The sequence below is a fragment of the Buteo buteo genome, chromosome Z (genome assembly GCF_964188355.1).
Source record: "Buteo buteo chromosome Z, bButBut1.hap1.1, whole genome shotgun sequence".
Classification (NCBI taxonomy): Eukaryota; Metazoa; Chordata; class Aves; order Accipitriformes; family Accipitridae; genus Buteo; species Buteo buteo.
Genome location: NC_134204.1, coordinates 3,455,969 through 3,469,742, shown reverse-complemented (window position 1 = coordinate 3,469,742; position 13,774 = coordinate 3,455,969). Strand labels below are relative to the sequence as shown.

Sequence of the window (13,774 nt, the reverse complement as noted above, 5' to 3'; positions counted from 1 at the left end):
GCTAGCTAGGTAAGGTGGCCAAAGTCCTGCTAATGGGTGAAGACAGGAAAGGATTGACGGTGGTCAGGTGATTATGGAAGTGCAATCGTATAGAAAACTCCTGGTCTTCAAGCACAGAAGGCAGGGTGTTTGCAGACTGAGCCCAATCAATCAGGAGAGAGCTTGGGGTTGACCAGCTATAAGATGGCATTTGACCTTTAGTTGGCTGAATTAGACCACATATGCAAGAATAAAACTGAGTCACCCAGTAGAAAAGGTTGTACAAAAAGCTTTAGATTTTCCAGAGAAGTGAGGGGGGGATTGTTTGCTGCTGCTTCTCCTGTTTAACTGGCAGATCAACAATCTAGCAGGCATGTAGAAAACAGTTTGGTTTTTTTCCCAGTAACTTGCCTAATACTCTTTGGTTTTAAGCTAGTAGGATCAAGAAATGCCATGAAATCTGGAAGGGTTTTGGAGTGCTTTTGCCAAAGTGAATGATGCCCGACTCATCTGTACCTTCCAACCCACCACCTTCACAGCGAGATCAGAGTTTCTCTCAATTAACTGAGGCAGGACAATTTCTCTCTCATCAGGGACACGTGCATCAGGCTTCACGTGCACAACCTCCACTTCACTAACTTACACAGCAACTTGGTTTCCTGACCGTTCTCCCAAAAGCTTCAAGCCCAGAGGAGACTCATGGAAGGGATGGTCCTCTGGGTGAGGACACAGCAGACCTCCCTTCTCCTCCCCAACCCCGACGCGATGGATTTCCCTCTCTAACGCTCCTCAAGTAGCCTAAGCAGATGGCGTCACTAGCCATCAGCCCTCGGAGCAACAATATGGGCACGTTAAGGCTAAAGTCCTGGTTCAACACCCAACCCAACCCCCAAAAACCAGGGAGACACCATCTGCCTAAATGGTGCGGCCAGAACAGCAGGAAAGAGCAACCGAGGCTGCAGCAACACCTCACGCCTGGTCTGGTCTGGTCTGAAGAGGACAATCCTGTCCCGCCTCTGCTCCCTCCTACGACTGCACGTTCCCAGTGCCTTCTCCAGGCTGTACCTATCGCGACCGTAGAAGTTGAGTTGGCGAGAGCCCTCCGTTAGGCGGGATTCAGCATGACGTTGCAGCACGACACATCCCTTCTTTCACCAAGCAGAGATTTAAACAACCGTCTACTTAATACAATAAATAAATAATGTTCTTTTTATCGCACGTCACAGAGAACATTATAAAACCTCATGCATGTTAGGTCTGATGACCACACCAAGACCTGCTGGCTGAATATCACCACGTGGCAGCTATCACGTAAAACAAATACAATTACACCCTGTATTTACTGTTTTAATTTTTTTTTTATTATGCATAATAAATCTTTCACACAAAGTAATGAAAAGGATCCCTAAGGTGATACTTTACAGATCTGAAGGAAAACAGAGTATTTGTGGCCGTGCCAGACTGCAGACATCAGGACACTGCCAGACCCACATAGCGTTCAAACTCTCGGAAGGGCCAATGGGGCTAGCATGGATTTCAGCATAAATCTTGGTCTGGCTCTGCTGTTTCGGCTTTGGATTGTAACTCCAGCTGTTCCAAACCAGCTGGGCCCTGGGAGCGTTGCACATTAATTAAATGCACAAGGAAATTATGCGATCGGAACAAACCTGTTCCTTCTGTACTTCAACTCAATGTCATCACAACAAGAGGACTGCGAGCAATAATTTACTGTGCGACTCCTACATCGATTCAGCAGCTGCTTTGACCTATTCTATCAGATTGCTGCTTTATGTACCCTTCTCTCTAGAAAAAGCCCTTTCAAAGACAAATCGGGTTCTCTCCAGTTTGACACCTGGCTGATAAGCATCTGCTCTGGCTGAGCCCTCTTTCATGAAGTGCTCCGCTTCTGCTGCAGGCGGCGGGGTGGAGGGTGCTCACCTCGGGGCAGGTTCAGGTGCTCACGGGCGGTTAAGACAGATGAAAACCGAGCCATCCCAGTAGCTTCAGAATTCACCGTTTAAAAGTGCATCTTCGGACTGACCTTTCCAAAGGCTGGGCAGCCATGCTGACTCACAAACATGCTTAGTCTTTTAATAAAGACAAAATTACGAATCACTACAAGAACCAAGAAGAGTTATTCCCCTTTGACGTTTGCTCAAAGACAAAAAAACCCCTCCATAAATCCGAAACACAGCATAAACTTATGTGCAAGCTCAGTCACGGTTCATTCATTTCTCATATTTTCCTAAGAAAAACTGCATCTCCAGTCTTACTACTGCCATTTCTCAAAAGCTTCTGCCATTTTAAAGTCTTAAATGCTCCTGGGCTGTATATGCCGCTTTGTAGCTATATTTAAATAAATTTGGAAAGCTTTTATTTTTTTCTTTTTTTAAGCCAGCATTTCCATTTGTGTAGGACTCAAATGGACTTCCACCTCTAAACAAGCAGATAAAGGGAAAGTACAAACCTAGTGCATCCTTCAGGGGAAAATAAAAAAAGGGGGGGGTGCAAGAAATTCTATTTAAAGCCGCTCGAAGGACTGTCTGAAAGCAAATGCACCCAATTCTTCAGGTCAATAGACAGAACATGCTGGAGCAGGCAGTGGATACAGGGGGTTGCCATGTATGTTTAGGAAGTAATTCCTTGATATTTATGTTTTGGCATGCAATGAACTGGTGACAGTCCTTCACATAGCAGCACGTGGGATTAGAGTGTTTGCACGCATGTGCAACAGGCACCGTCAGGAGCCTCCCCAGAGAAGAAATGATCCTCATTTTGAAAAATGAGATGTTCTTTCAAAATCAGGTCAAGCCACTTCTTTTGTTCTTCCAACTGCAGAAACAGGTATATCAGGAAAGGACACTTTAAAACAACATAAAAGAGAAGTATTCTACATTCAGATAAATTTATACTTCTGCCATAAAACCTTTAATAGCAAACAGGGGATTTTCAACACAGAACTTTGCCAAGGATCCCCAGGACACACTGTCACCGTTACACACAGTTTTACAGGACATTGGTCTATTTTACAATCTTATAACTATTTTCTTTGGAGATTTTTTTTTCCCACACGTTCAATTTCCAGGAACAACTTTTGCACAGAAGCACAGTAAAACAAGTCTGTAAGGGACCTGACTCTGAAAGCTGGTGTTTCTAGCCCTCTATAGAGTATTTGCCAGTCAAACAACAACAACAAAAGACTTGCTATTGAAAATCCTCCCACAAACATTTTGACATCTAAATCAAGTGTTTTGAATCTGCCTGGGAGCTAATCTGATTAGTATGCTGCTTGCTTAGTTCACTCGGATGACAGGGTAGACACCAATTTAACGACTGCAGCCTTGACAGTGCCACCAAAATAAAGGGCTGTGAGTGAAAGCACGGGATTAGGTAACGAGCAACCCATGGCAGAAACCAACAGACCATAGAAAGCTTGTCCCAACGAAGCTGCCTCGCTTTAAAGAAACGAAAATACAAATGCTGCTTCCAAATCAAAGTTCACAAACTCTTTCCTTATTTACCCCGTTAAGTTAAAAGAACAATCGGGTTTGTGGTTGGTAGTAACATCACACCCCATGTGTAAGGCCTCATTTTCATCAAACAAGCTCTAGGTTATAGGACTATGAATACAAGGTTGCCTACAAGCCATCAGTTCCTCACACCACAGTCTGTTGCCAGCGTGTTGGTGGCAATCTGCTTCCAAAACATCGATGTTGGACTGTACACTAGCGGCAAGCTTCATTCTCCGTAAGCTTTGGGGTCAGAGGGTGCACGCTGGAAGGGGTCACGTATTAACACGCGGTGCAGAGTTTCGTTTTCTGTAAGACAGCGTTGTGTTGACTTGACTGGGGCATCTCCTTCAGCCGGAGTCCATAGTGAAGAGCTGGATGTCATGCGGGTTCCAGTACAGGGCCACGGCGGAGTTGTAGACCAAGGACCAAACGTAGGGGATGAAGAACTCCTCAGGTTGCTCCTCCTCCACGTACTTGAACTTCAGCTCAGGGAACTTCTGCAACAAGAAACCAAAGTCTGCTGAGGGAAGATTTGCATGTCTGCAAACACGTAGCCCACGTAAACACTGAAGAAAGAGGTCTGGTGAAAAAAATAATGGAAGGAACTGAACCGTTAGACCCGAAGGAAAATAATTAGGGGATAAAGAGATCATTTATTATTTCTTCTTTGAACTGAACGCTACATTGGTGTATGGTATTCAACCCTTTTACCGTTGGTCACACTCAATTTGCCTGTTAACAAAGACTAAACATGTGAATCCTTTACAGAACACAAAGGTCTTAAGGAAAACTGTCATTTTTAGCAGCCCCACAAAAGCCTTCTTGCTTGCACACGTACAGACCTGCTTATTGCAGTTTTCCCTAAAAAGCATTTTGCTATTAATTATACTCAGCTCCTTAGCAGGACAATCCTTTGGAAAGGCCGTAAGAATAAACACAGTCTGTGATAAGTTTTCAGGAACCCAGTGTTATGGCAAACTGACTTTTTCCATCTAATTCTCAAAGCCTTTACGTATGTAGAAGTTTCTAGGAAGCACGGTGGGAAGCACGTCTAGGCTCCGTGGGTGGGCTCCTGGGGTCCAGGAGGCCACTTCCAGTTTTGCTACAGGTTCTTCTGTACTTTTGGGTAGGTCATTTACCTCGGTGCCTTGGCTTTCCCATTGCTGAGGAGCACGCTAACGGCATCACTGTGGCAATTAAGATCGCAAAACCCTGCAAGCTCCTCAACTGCAACACGTCACGCCTCTATCCCGCTTCAGCCTCTAAGGCTGTAACTGCAAGACCCGTGCACGTAGACCTTATTGCCCATCCGTGCAGATACCCCCCACTCCTGGAAATTACAGGCCAGGCAATACAGTTGCCACAAAAGCCCTGTTTTTCAGTAGCAGCTTTAAGCAAAGCACTTCCAGGATTAACACACATCAGATGTCCTAGCCCAGCCCATCCTAACTGGATAGACACCCTGCATCCTCAATTTTCCAATCTTCTCTCACTTCTTCCCTCCCAAAGCAGCACGTACACTGCAAACCTACTGCGTTCAACTCCTGGTAAGCCTGTGTTTTGGGGAAGAGCTCGGCCTACTTTTGTACTGTGCTCTTCAATCATTTTATCTACTTCTAAATGCTGCCTGTGTCAAGAGCTTGGCAGAGTCTCGGATAAAAGCCGCATTACAATGATCACTGGGGTAAGATAAAACATGACCCATTTTATTATTTATAAGGCTGTGGCTAAGACTAAGAATAAACTCTACGGTGTGACATGATCAGAACAAGCACAGCAATGGCCAAGAAGCCTCTTTGCCCATTAATAATGAAGGGATACCCTATCATCTTTCTGGAGCTCACAGTGTCCTGTTTCCTTGCGTTAGGGTACAAGAACCTTCTGGCTGGAACAGTCTCCTTTGAAGGAGCACTTCTTGGCCACTTGGCTTTCAGGGTTATTTAGTTAACTTTTACACATCCAGGTTATTTGTATTCTTGGAGTCAGAAAACATGGGAACTATTCTACTCCTTCCTTGAGGCCAATATTCAGCCTGGGAGGCACCATTCTGGCCATCGGTGCGGCTGTCATTATTGTACTGGATGACTTGGGAATGTGTGGGGAGCTCATCCTTATAGCAATCGGGGAGGGAAGGAGGACAGCATTGTTTTCAGCACTATTATCTCTGTTTAAGGAACTAAGGCAGCTAAAAGATAAGGTTGTTCAAGGCACTTCTGCATCTAACTCCTGTTGAGTTCAAAGCCCAGAACCTCAAAGGTACATCAGCAAGTTTCATTTCCTGCATCAGACATGCAGCTTGTGGTGGAGAAGCTCTCCCATAGCCCTTTTGTGCCCCTAAACCGTTTTCTACCACCTCTCTACAACCTCCCTCCCCAAGTCGCTTTTGACCAGCCTGTTTAATCTTCTACATCATTTGGTTTCCTCTTAGGCGTCTTGCACCTATACCCACCCCATCTCTAATATCCTGTCTTCTACTTTCCCATCCCCAACTCCCTTCCACTGTACGTTCACGGTCTCTCTTTAGTGTATCTTTCTATTTTATACTTGCCCAAGTTTTCTTTTTTCTCATCAGCCTTACGAGATCGTCCTTTTCATTAACATCCTCTATCCCTTCCCACCTCGGCTCCAAAGCCTCAAGCTGAGCCTGCCTTCCCCCGCTGCCACCCCACCTCTCCTCTCAGGACAGCACGATTCTTTCGGCAGGTTAAGCCTCACTCCAATCAAGCCCTCATGTAGATTTTAATATTATTTTTTTTTTTAAACTGATATTCTACTCTGCTTATCCTCAGTATAATCTTCCCCACTTCCCTCCTAAACGCTTCCTGACTTGTGGTCACTGTAGACAGGAACACGTTCTGTTCAGCATTGCATCAGCAGAATGAATGGTTAAACCTCATGATTAAACCACTGCAACATTTCCTAGCAGAGAAAAGCCCTTACACAGCTGTCATTCTTCACCCCAAAGGTGGCTGCACGCCAGTACTGCAGCCTGTAGTAGTCCTTCTGGGAGGGAAGGGGAAAAAAGTGATTAAAGATGCTAATTTGAGTTGAATTAAACACAGATAACTTTTTTCACCTTCAGGGTCACAGATTATAGCTACTGGTTTTGCAAACACTCATGGCAGTAGCCTGGGACCATTCTGGACTCTCATGCAGCTTAACAAACATCTTTAGCTTTAAAACAGTAGGTAAAATTGTATTAGAAATTCCAATAGCTACATCTGAGATGCTCAGCTCTTACTATCCCATTATCTCACAGCTGGAAGGACAGCATAAAATAAATCAGGTAGCATTCATATTTTCAGGCAGTAACAGTCATGCATTGATTTTATTATTAAGCCTTTCTTCAGACTGATCAATGTTGCCATCTATTCTGATCGTACCATAGCAATTTAATAATCAATTTCAGATTAAAGACTATAACTCACTGCAATCAGCCTGGACTCTCTCACAGTCAACATATGCCTTGAACACTCTGCAGGTTTATCTTGGAAATGTAGACAAGGATAATGAGATTTCTTAAGGAGAGATACAATACACGTTACCATTATAAACACACCATTTCAAATATATCTGTATAAAAAGAAGGTAAGTAATGGCAGAAGTGATGGATTTTTGATGGTCCACTTGAACATTGACCCAGGATAGCTCAATGTATTGCTAACGAGACACGGAGAATTTGACTTTGAGGTCAATAATTCAAACCCAACTTCTTTGGATGACTGCAATGATCTATGGCTACGTCGTGGCCATGTTTTCTCATTCATTTAAACCAAGAAATCCTAGAGGCCCAGCATGGAGAGAACTGTACCAACCTCTATCTTGCACGATTTACCAGCATGGCAGTCATCCACTGTTAAGATAAAAAACTACCCATACTGTTTCACTGCTAGGGTGTTCACTGAAAACGAAATTTGTTAACTTTCAAAATCATCAAATTTAAGTCACCTCAGAAAGTTTCTGACTTATCAGACTGACTTTAAAACAATTTGTAATGGCAAGGGTTAAACACCACCTAAAAAGCTTGACCGATGCCATAAAGCTTTAAGATTTTTGATGGGTGATAGTTCAAGGAATGTTTAAATTCAGCTCTGTGCCATTCACCTCCTGCACGTACTGCTTCCAAATGAGTGATCAGGAGCCTTCACCGCATGCTGCAGACAGACAGGAGATGACACCAAATGAATGTTTCAGGAGAGCTGTAAAACCACCAGGTCACAGGAGTCTCAGGGCACTCCCAGAAAACACCCCAGCCAGCACTGGTGAGGGTTTTTTTGTGGTTAACAAAATTCCCAAAGTGGCACGTCAAAGCAGCAATTTCTTCCGCTTTGCTACTCTTGTGTCCATCTCAATTCTGGAAAGACATTTTTTCCCCAGCTGGTGACACCCAAATGAACCTGATTTTTAGCACTTTCTGAAAAGAGGGACCACTCTAAGGCATCGTAAATGGTAGTCTTAATAATAGAGGAAAAGCCTTGGCATGGGAGAAATAATCTTTTTTTTTCCTTCACAGCTCTATTCGTTCAGCTGGATGGCGTTGAAAGATGTACAAATACTTCGTTACCCGTTCGCTTCGCTATTAAATTTTTGAACTCATTGCCCTGACATAAATGGGTCCAGCGGAGTCATTATTTGCATTTCTCTCCAGTCATTACCAGAGGAGAGACAACCCCAGCTACTTTAAAACAAACCAACCTGAGACAGTACTTGAAAACTTGAGAGCCAGGGTTAACACTAGGATTTGAACTGCACAATTTAAACACAGACACCACTTACCAGCCCTGGTGAATCAACCTACCACAGCACCCTATCTTGTTTTCTTCTGCCAGACAAAGCAGAAGTCAGATTTAGTGGTTGGGACGAGGGTATAAACTAGACAGACCAAGAACTTTGCAGACTGTCTGCACTGTCAATCACATGATTCGATGAAAAACCACAGGAAGTCCGATGAACAGATGCAGAACTGAACTGCAATAACTCCCCTACCGCAAAAGTTCAACAACATCGGGGTTTTTTGGTTGTTTTTTTTTTTTTTTTTTTGCAGTTAACGATTAGGAAGATAGCATCACGGCCAGTCAACAGCACCTGGCACGGCTCCAGGCAACTCAGTGGCATTTGAGCTAGAAGACTTGAGCCATACATTAAATAAAAATCCCCTTCCCTTCCCAAATGAACCATCAGAGCTGCTGTGAGGCTGCAGTGTCATGTCAGTGGATGCTCTTCACTCGGATAACATAAGCAAGGGCAGATGGAGCTGCTTTAGGAGCGATGGAGTGAAGCTACGTCTTTGCTTGTTCAGTGATCTAGATGCTCGACTGGATGAAAAGCAGCCTTCATCAAAGAAATGGGGCACGTGGAAAGAAAAGAAATCAAAGAATTGGATTAACATAAACCTGGAGAATCCTCTTTTCCTCAAGTCCTCGGTTAGAAACACTGGTTTCTGAAACAGCAATCCAATGTGAGTCAGTATTTTCAAAAGCATGTGACTGGTTTAGGAGAAAAGGACCATTTCCAGAGGAGTTTGAACACATTTGAGAGTCAAATTCACATTAACTCTCCATGAATCCAAAGCTTCAAAGTCTTTCTGAAAATGGGATTTGTGTGTGTTTGAAAAGCTTACCCTGAGTCTTGTTTGGTAACCTAATGACATGCTGGCAAATTATGTGTTTCCTATTGCTTCAGCTATATATAGCATTATTGCCTGGGGAGCATCTGCAGGATTGGACCTTATTAGCAATACATATATATAAACTGGCAAAGAAAAAAAAAAGGGGAGGGGGAACTCAGATTCAGCACCATACCAAGTCTTCATTATAGGTGCCCTAACGAATATTTACCCCAGCAAGGTTTAGTCCTACAACATGCCTTGCACCAAACGTACCAACCTGTAAGGAGTTTGGCCTGGGGAAGAACATTTACATTGGTCTGCAAAATCCACGATGCCACTTTGAAATCTGGTTCCCAAAATCCCAATCTGAGTCAAATTAATGGCTAATGGTCTTGAAAACAACTCAAGTCATGCCTGCTACACTGTTCATGGTACAGATATACATGTACATATGTAAACATTGGTATTTTTAATTTTTATATATATATAAGCATTTAAGTGCTTTGACAGAGCACAATTTATGGAAGAAAATTTCTCAGTAGTTCTTCTAAGATACTGACAGATTGAATTTTTTCTAATTATTTAATTCTTCTGGGGAGATAATGCCATTTCATCTTTCTCCTGTTCTCTTTGCATTTCATTACAGTGCTTCTCTTTGACTCAAGACGGAAAGTCTATATGGCTTTGGTGAAATATCTGTATGGGGTACACCACACCTGCCTGATACCATCTCTGTCTCCTGCTCAGGCTTGAAGCACAGACAGCCCGGCAGAAGATGACGGTGGGGAGATGAAGGAAGCAAACAGGAAATCTGCTAGACTAAGCACGAGCTGCACATCTTGTTCAGAGATCTGTGTAAGGAATAGGTGCAAATTTAAAGACAGAGAAGAAAACGGTGGCTCGGAGTGTGTCAGGAGGTTTTGAAAAAAGAAACAGAAGATAAGAAGAGGTTCAAAATAATCTATGCATGGGCTAAATATCCCCACTTTAAGAAATCACATGAGCTGTAGTAGAAAACAACATTTTTCCCAGAGTAAAATTCAGTAAGTAACCCACACTCAACTACTGAGACACAATCTTCCTGGTCCAGAAGGGCAGGGAAGTTTATCTACAGAGAGACAACTCTTTTAGCAAGTTAGGATCTTTGATATGCGATTTCCATTTTCAGATCACTCAAAGCTTTGCACAACTACAGCTGCAAGAAAATAAACGCTCCGGGAGCCAACAGTGAATTTGCGCTGTAAGATGTGAACTACCACCAGAGAAGCAGATGTGCCTCTAGTGAGAGTTCAGCAATTACAATTTTTTTTTATAGAGTACTGAGAAGCCAGGTCAGTTTTGGAAAAATCAACCAAACAGCTGTGCCTAGATGTTTATTGGTAAAGACACAATGATTTGAAGAAGTGAAATATTTGCAGTTAATCCTGCCAGGGTGCAAAGCTTTGCGGAGTACCACACTGCTAAAAAGAAAAAGATGGCCTTTCTTTCTAAGATAGGATGGCAAACACTGACAGCTTTAAAGTCCTTCTAGAGAGTCAGGGATGCACATACGTACACACTTGTTTCTTTTCCTTACAGCCAGGAAATATTGCTGATAAATGTCAATAGCTCCAAATTGCGCCATAGAAATTATTTTTGTCTTCATACCGAGCTGTTAATCTGTACAAATTCCAAAAGCGCTGTATAGAAGTAAAAATTTGAGCTTAGGATGAGGCCAGGTACCCACTGCAGGCTGTCCTGGGTCCAGCTCAGAAACCTCTGTCTCTGGGCTACTTCTAGACAGGACAGTAAATAAATTGGACCACTGGTCAGCAGTTTTTTCAGCAAACCCGGCCGAAAACGTGCCACCTGAAGAGCTGATCTAGAGAAAATCCCTTAAGCGGTTAGTTTGAGAAAACAGGGGGATCCCTGCTCAGCTTCGGGGATACTACATCTACTTGGAGAAATTTCGGAATGGGAAGAGAAGATTAAGAAGATGATGAAAGACTAAAGCAGGACTCGCATATTATGCGCCGTTAAGCATCATTAACCTCTACATAACATTGTATGTATTACACATATATAGTCACAATTACAATTTTCTTGCCATGGCAGGATTGTCCTGTATATAATGTTGTCTAGATGGATACACATCTTTTCAGAACACTTCCAAGATGACAGCTCAACAGCTAAGAGCCAGACAGAGCTGTGACTTGCTGCCAGACCAGAGAGACGGGGAACAGCCATGGGAACACTACAGGGACGTCTGCAACACTGCAGAAAATACAATATATGCTGGCTTTGCCAAATAATAAGCAAAACAGGACTAGAGACTGATATATGTAATTACACGTTAAGCTTGAGTATGAAGGCATGATGTGTAGATGAGGTACCATCAACAAAAAAATTGAATGTTCATCCACTTCAGGGCTTAACCTGAAACAACAATAATTCTTTGAAAATACAGAGGCCTTTTAGAAGAAAGAACATAGGCGTGGGATCTGAGCAAAAAATGAACAACCTCAACATGACGACAGGTAAAAATGAGGAACGTTTCTAAAATTGAAATAAAACTAACCAAGAAAAGATTTAAACATGTGGAATGAAGAAAGCTACTGGCCCAACTCCCAAAAATGGTTCTAGTGCCTGACCTCGCTCGAGCATTTGCGATCCTCTTATGTACACACACCAACTACTCAGATAAATACGTAAAATCCTTTGTGTGCTTTTGAATTTAGGGAATTAAAATCTGAAAACCAAAATAATCCCTGGACCCATTTCTCAGTAGCATTAAAGGGCACCACCGCACAAATGGGGACAAACCTATCAACTCAGAAAACTTTTATCGATATGAAGTGGATGTGTAAGTCTTCCTACCATGGGATTTGCAGAAAATGCACATTTCATAACAGCAGACCCTATTTTTACCAGTGCTAAGGAAAATGTAAATGAGTTTAAGCCCTGGCTTCCTGCATTTCAGCTCACAACCCATCCTTCTCTCAATAACGTGCAAAGCTTTACACAGCAGTGAAACGCAGTATGTTTGCAGCAAACATTTTTGTTAAAACTGGAATGCATTTAGAAATAGCTCAGTCGCTGCCAACTTTATATAGAAGATTTGTATAATTGCTAAGAAAAGGTTACAAGATTAGGAGTAGATTTTGGACACTTTACTCTGCTGCAACGTACAATTAAGTTAATGATGTTTAGCAGTACCCTCAAAGAAGGGCTCGGACATCCAGGAATTTCCTGCATCTCAGAATTAAACCCTGCAACCTCATAAAGACTTCCCCAAACCTAAAATACCACTCTCCCCCCAAACAAAGCAGATTCAAGGCTGAATTTTTTTCTCTCCAGAATTTTATGAATGAGACAGTTGAAAATCTGCCACTTTTCAAGTATGCAAAATGTAAACTTTAAACAAAGAAATTGGCTTTAATAACTCTGTTGGGAACCTCTCACTCACTTCTGCAGATTGTGTAGATCAAGGCGGGGAGGTGGGAATATCAACTCTTTGAAGGTCTTGAATTGGGCAAAAACTTAAGCTGTCCTAAATCCTTACGTGCATTGTTTGGATCACTATGCCAAAGACAGAAATATTAAGTTTAGCAAGCAAGTGAAGGCAGGGGAAGATCAGTTACGCACAGTCAAGCAGCAGATCTGCGAGAAGATGAGATGCTTGGTCCCTCCAGAGAAAGCTCATGGTGCCTTCAGAGCCCCAGCATCACCTGGGCAGTGGGGAAACCCTTATATAAACCAAAAAGGGCTTTTTATGGGTCAGGACTTGCCAAAGTTCAAAAGAATTCCTCCCATACAATTTGATTATTTGCAACAATGTGGAGAAACTCAAAGGAGGGTAAAGTAGGGGTGAAAAAGGCAAAGTCTCCTCTTGGAGATATCGAAGATGACACGAAAAGCTTGCGACGTGAAGACAGCAGAGAAGAATTAACTCGTGGATCTGGGCTATAAAGTCTGCTCTAGCTTCTGGATAAAAATTACAGATCTGTGTTCCCTTCATCAACCTTTTTTTAAAACAGAACCAGTACTATAACTGCCAACCAATAACCCAGTTGTCACATCAGAGACAACTATCTGCTCATTATTTTCTGAAAAGGGAATTGCACGCTTTTAGTCTAATTGATATAAGTTATTACACTTTAACAATAAAGAAAACCTCACCTGAAAAGTTTTAAAAAGGTCAATGAAACATGAACAATGGATGGTTTGGAAAAAATAATCCTGCTGAGTAATGAATGCATGCTAATATGTGTAGCTATATAGTCACAGACAGGGCGAGTCAACAATACACAAATCTTAGCGCCAACTATATATTTTAAATTTCTAGCAGCAAGTGCTACTGTTTTAAGTCACAGCAGCTGTTTTGATTTTGACAGCAGACTAGTCTAAAATACGAGGAACGTTGTTGATCATGGAAATGCTTTGCGCTCCAGATAACATCACCGATGACTGCTCCACCTAGGCTAACGTGCCATCCCATCGTCCTAAAACATGCCCCAGATAAACCTCTCACTGCTGCCCGACCTCTTCTACTCCCACCAAAAACTCAGCAGTTGTGCAAATAAAACTCTTGCCATGGTGCGTGTCACGCAATCAGCAACGCAAAATGAGCAGAGGGTGTTTGCTACAAGTATGGCAATGAAGAAAACCATTAAATTTCAAGAACACGACCCACATT

General features: G+C 42.6%; 1 protein-coding gene across 4 annotated transcripts in view; it reads right to left on the bottom strand.

Moving 5' to 3' along the window:
* Nucleotides 1-2,880: 2,880 nt before the first annotated feature.
* Nucleotides 2,881-13,774, bottom strand: part of DYM (dymeclin) — a 217,966-nt gene continuing 207,072 nt past the window's right edge. For all 4 annotated transcript variants that reach the window (XM_075019603.1, XM_075019600.1, XM_075019601.1 and 1 more), the window contains one exon: nt 2,881-3,988. In XM_075019603.1, coding sequence (XP_074875704.1) covers nt 3,839-3,988 — 150 coding nt within the window. In that variant the 3' untranslated portion in view covers nt 2,881-3,838. The remainder of the gene's footprint in view (nt 3,989-13,774) is intronic.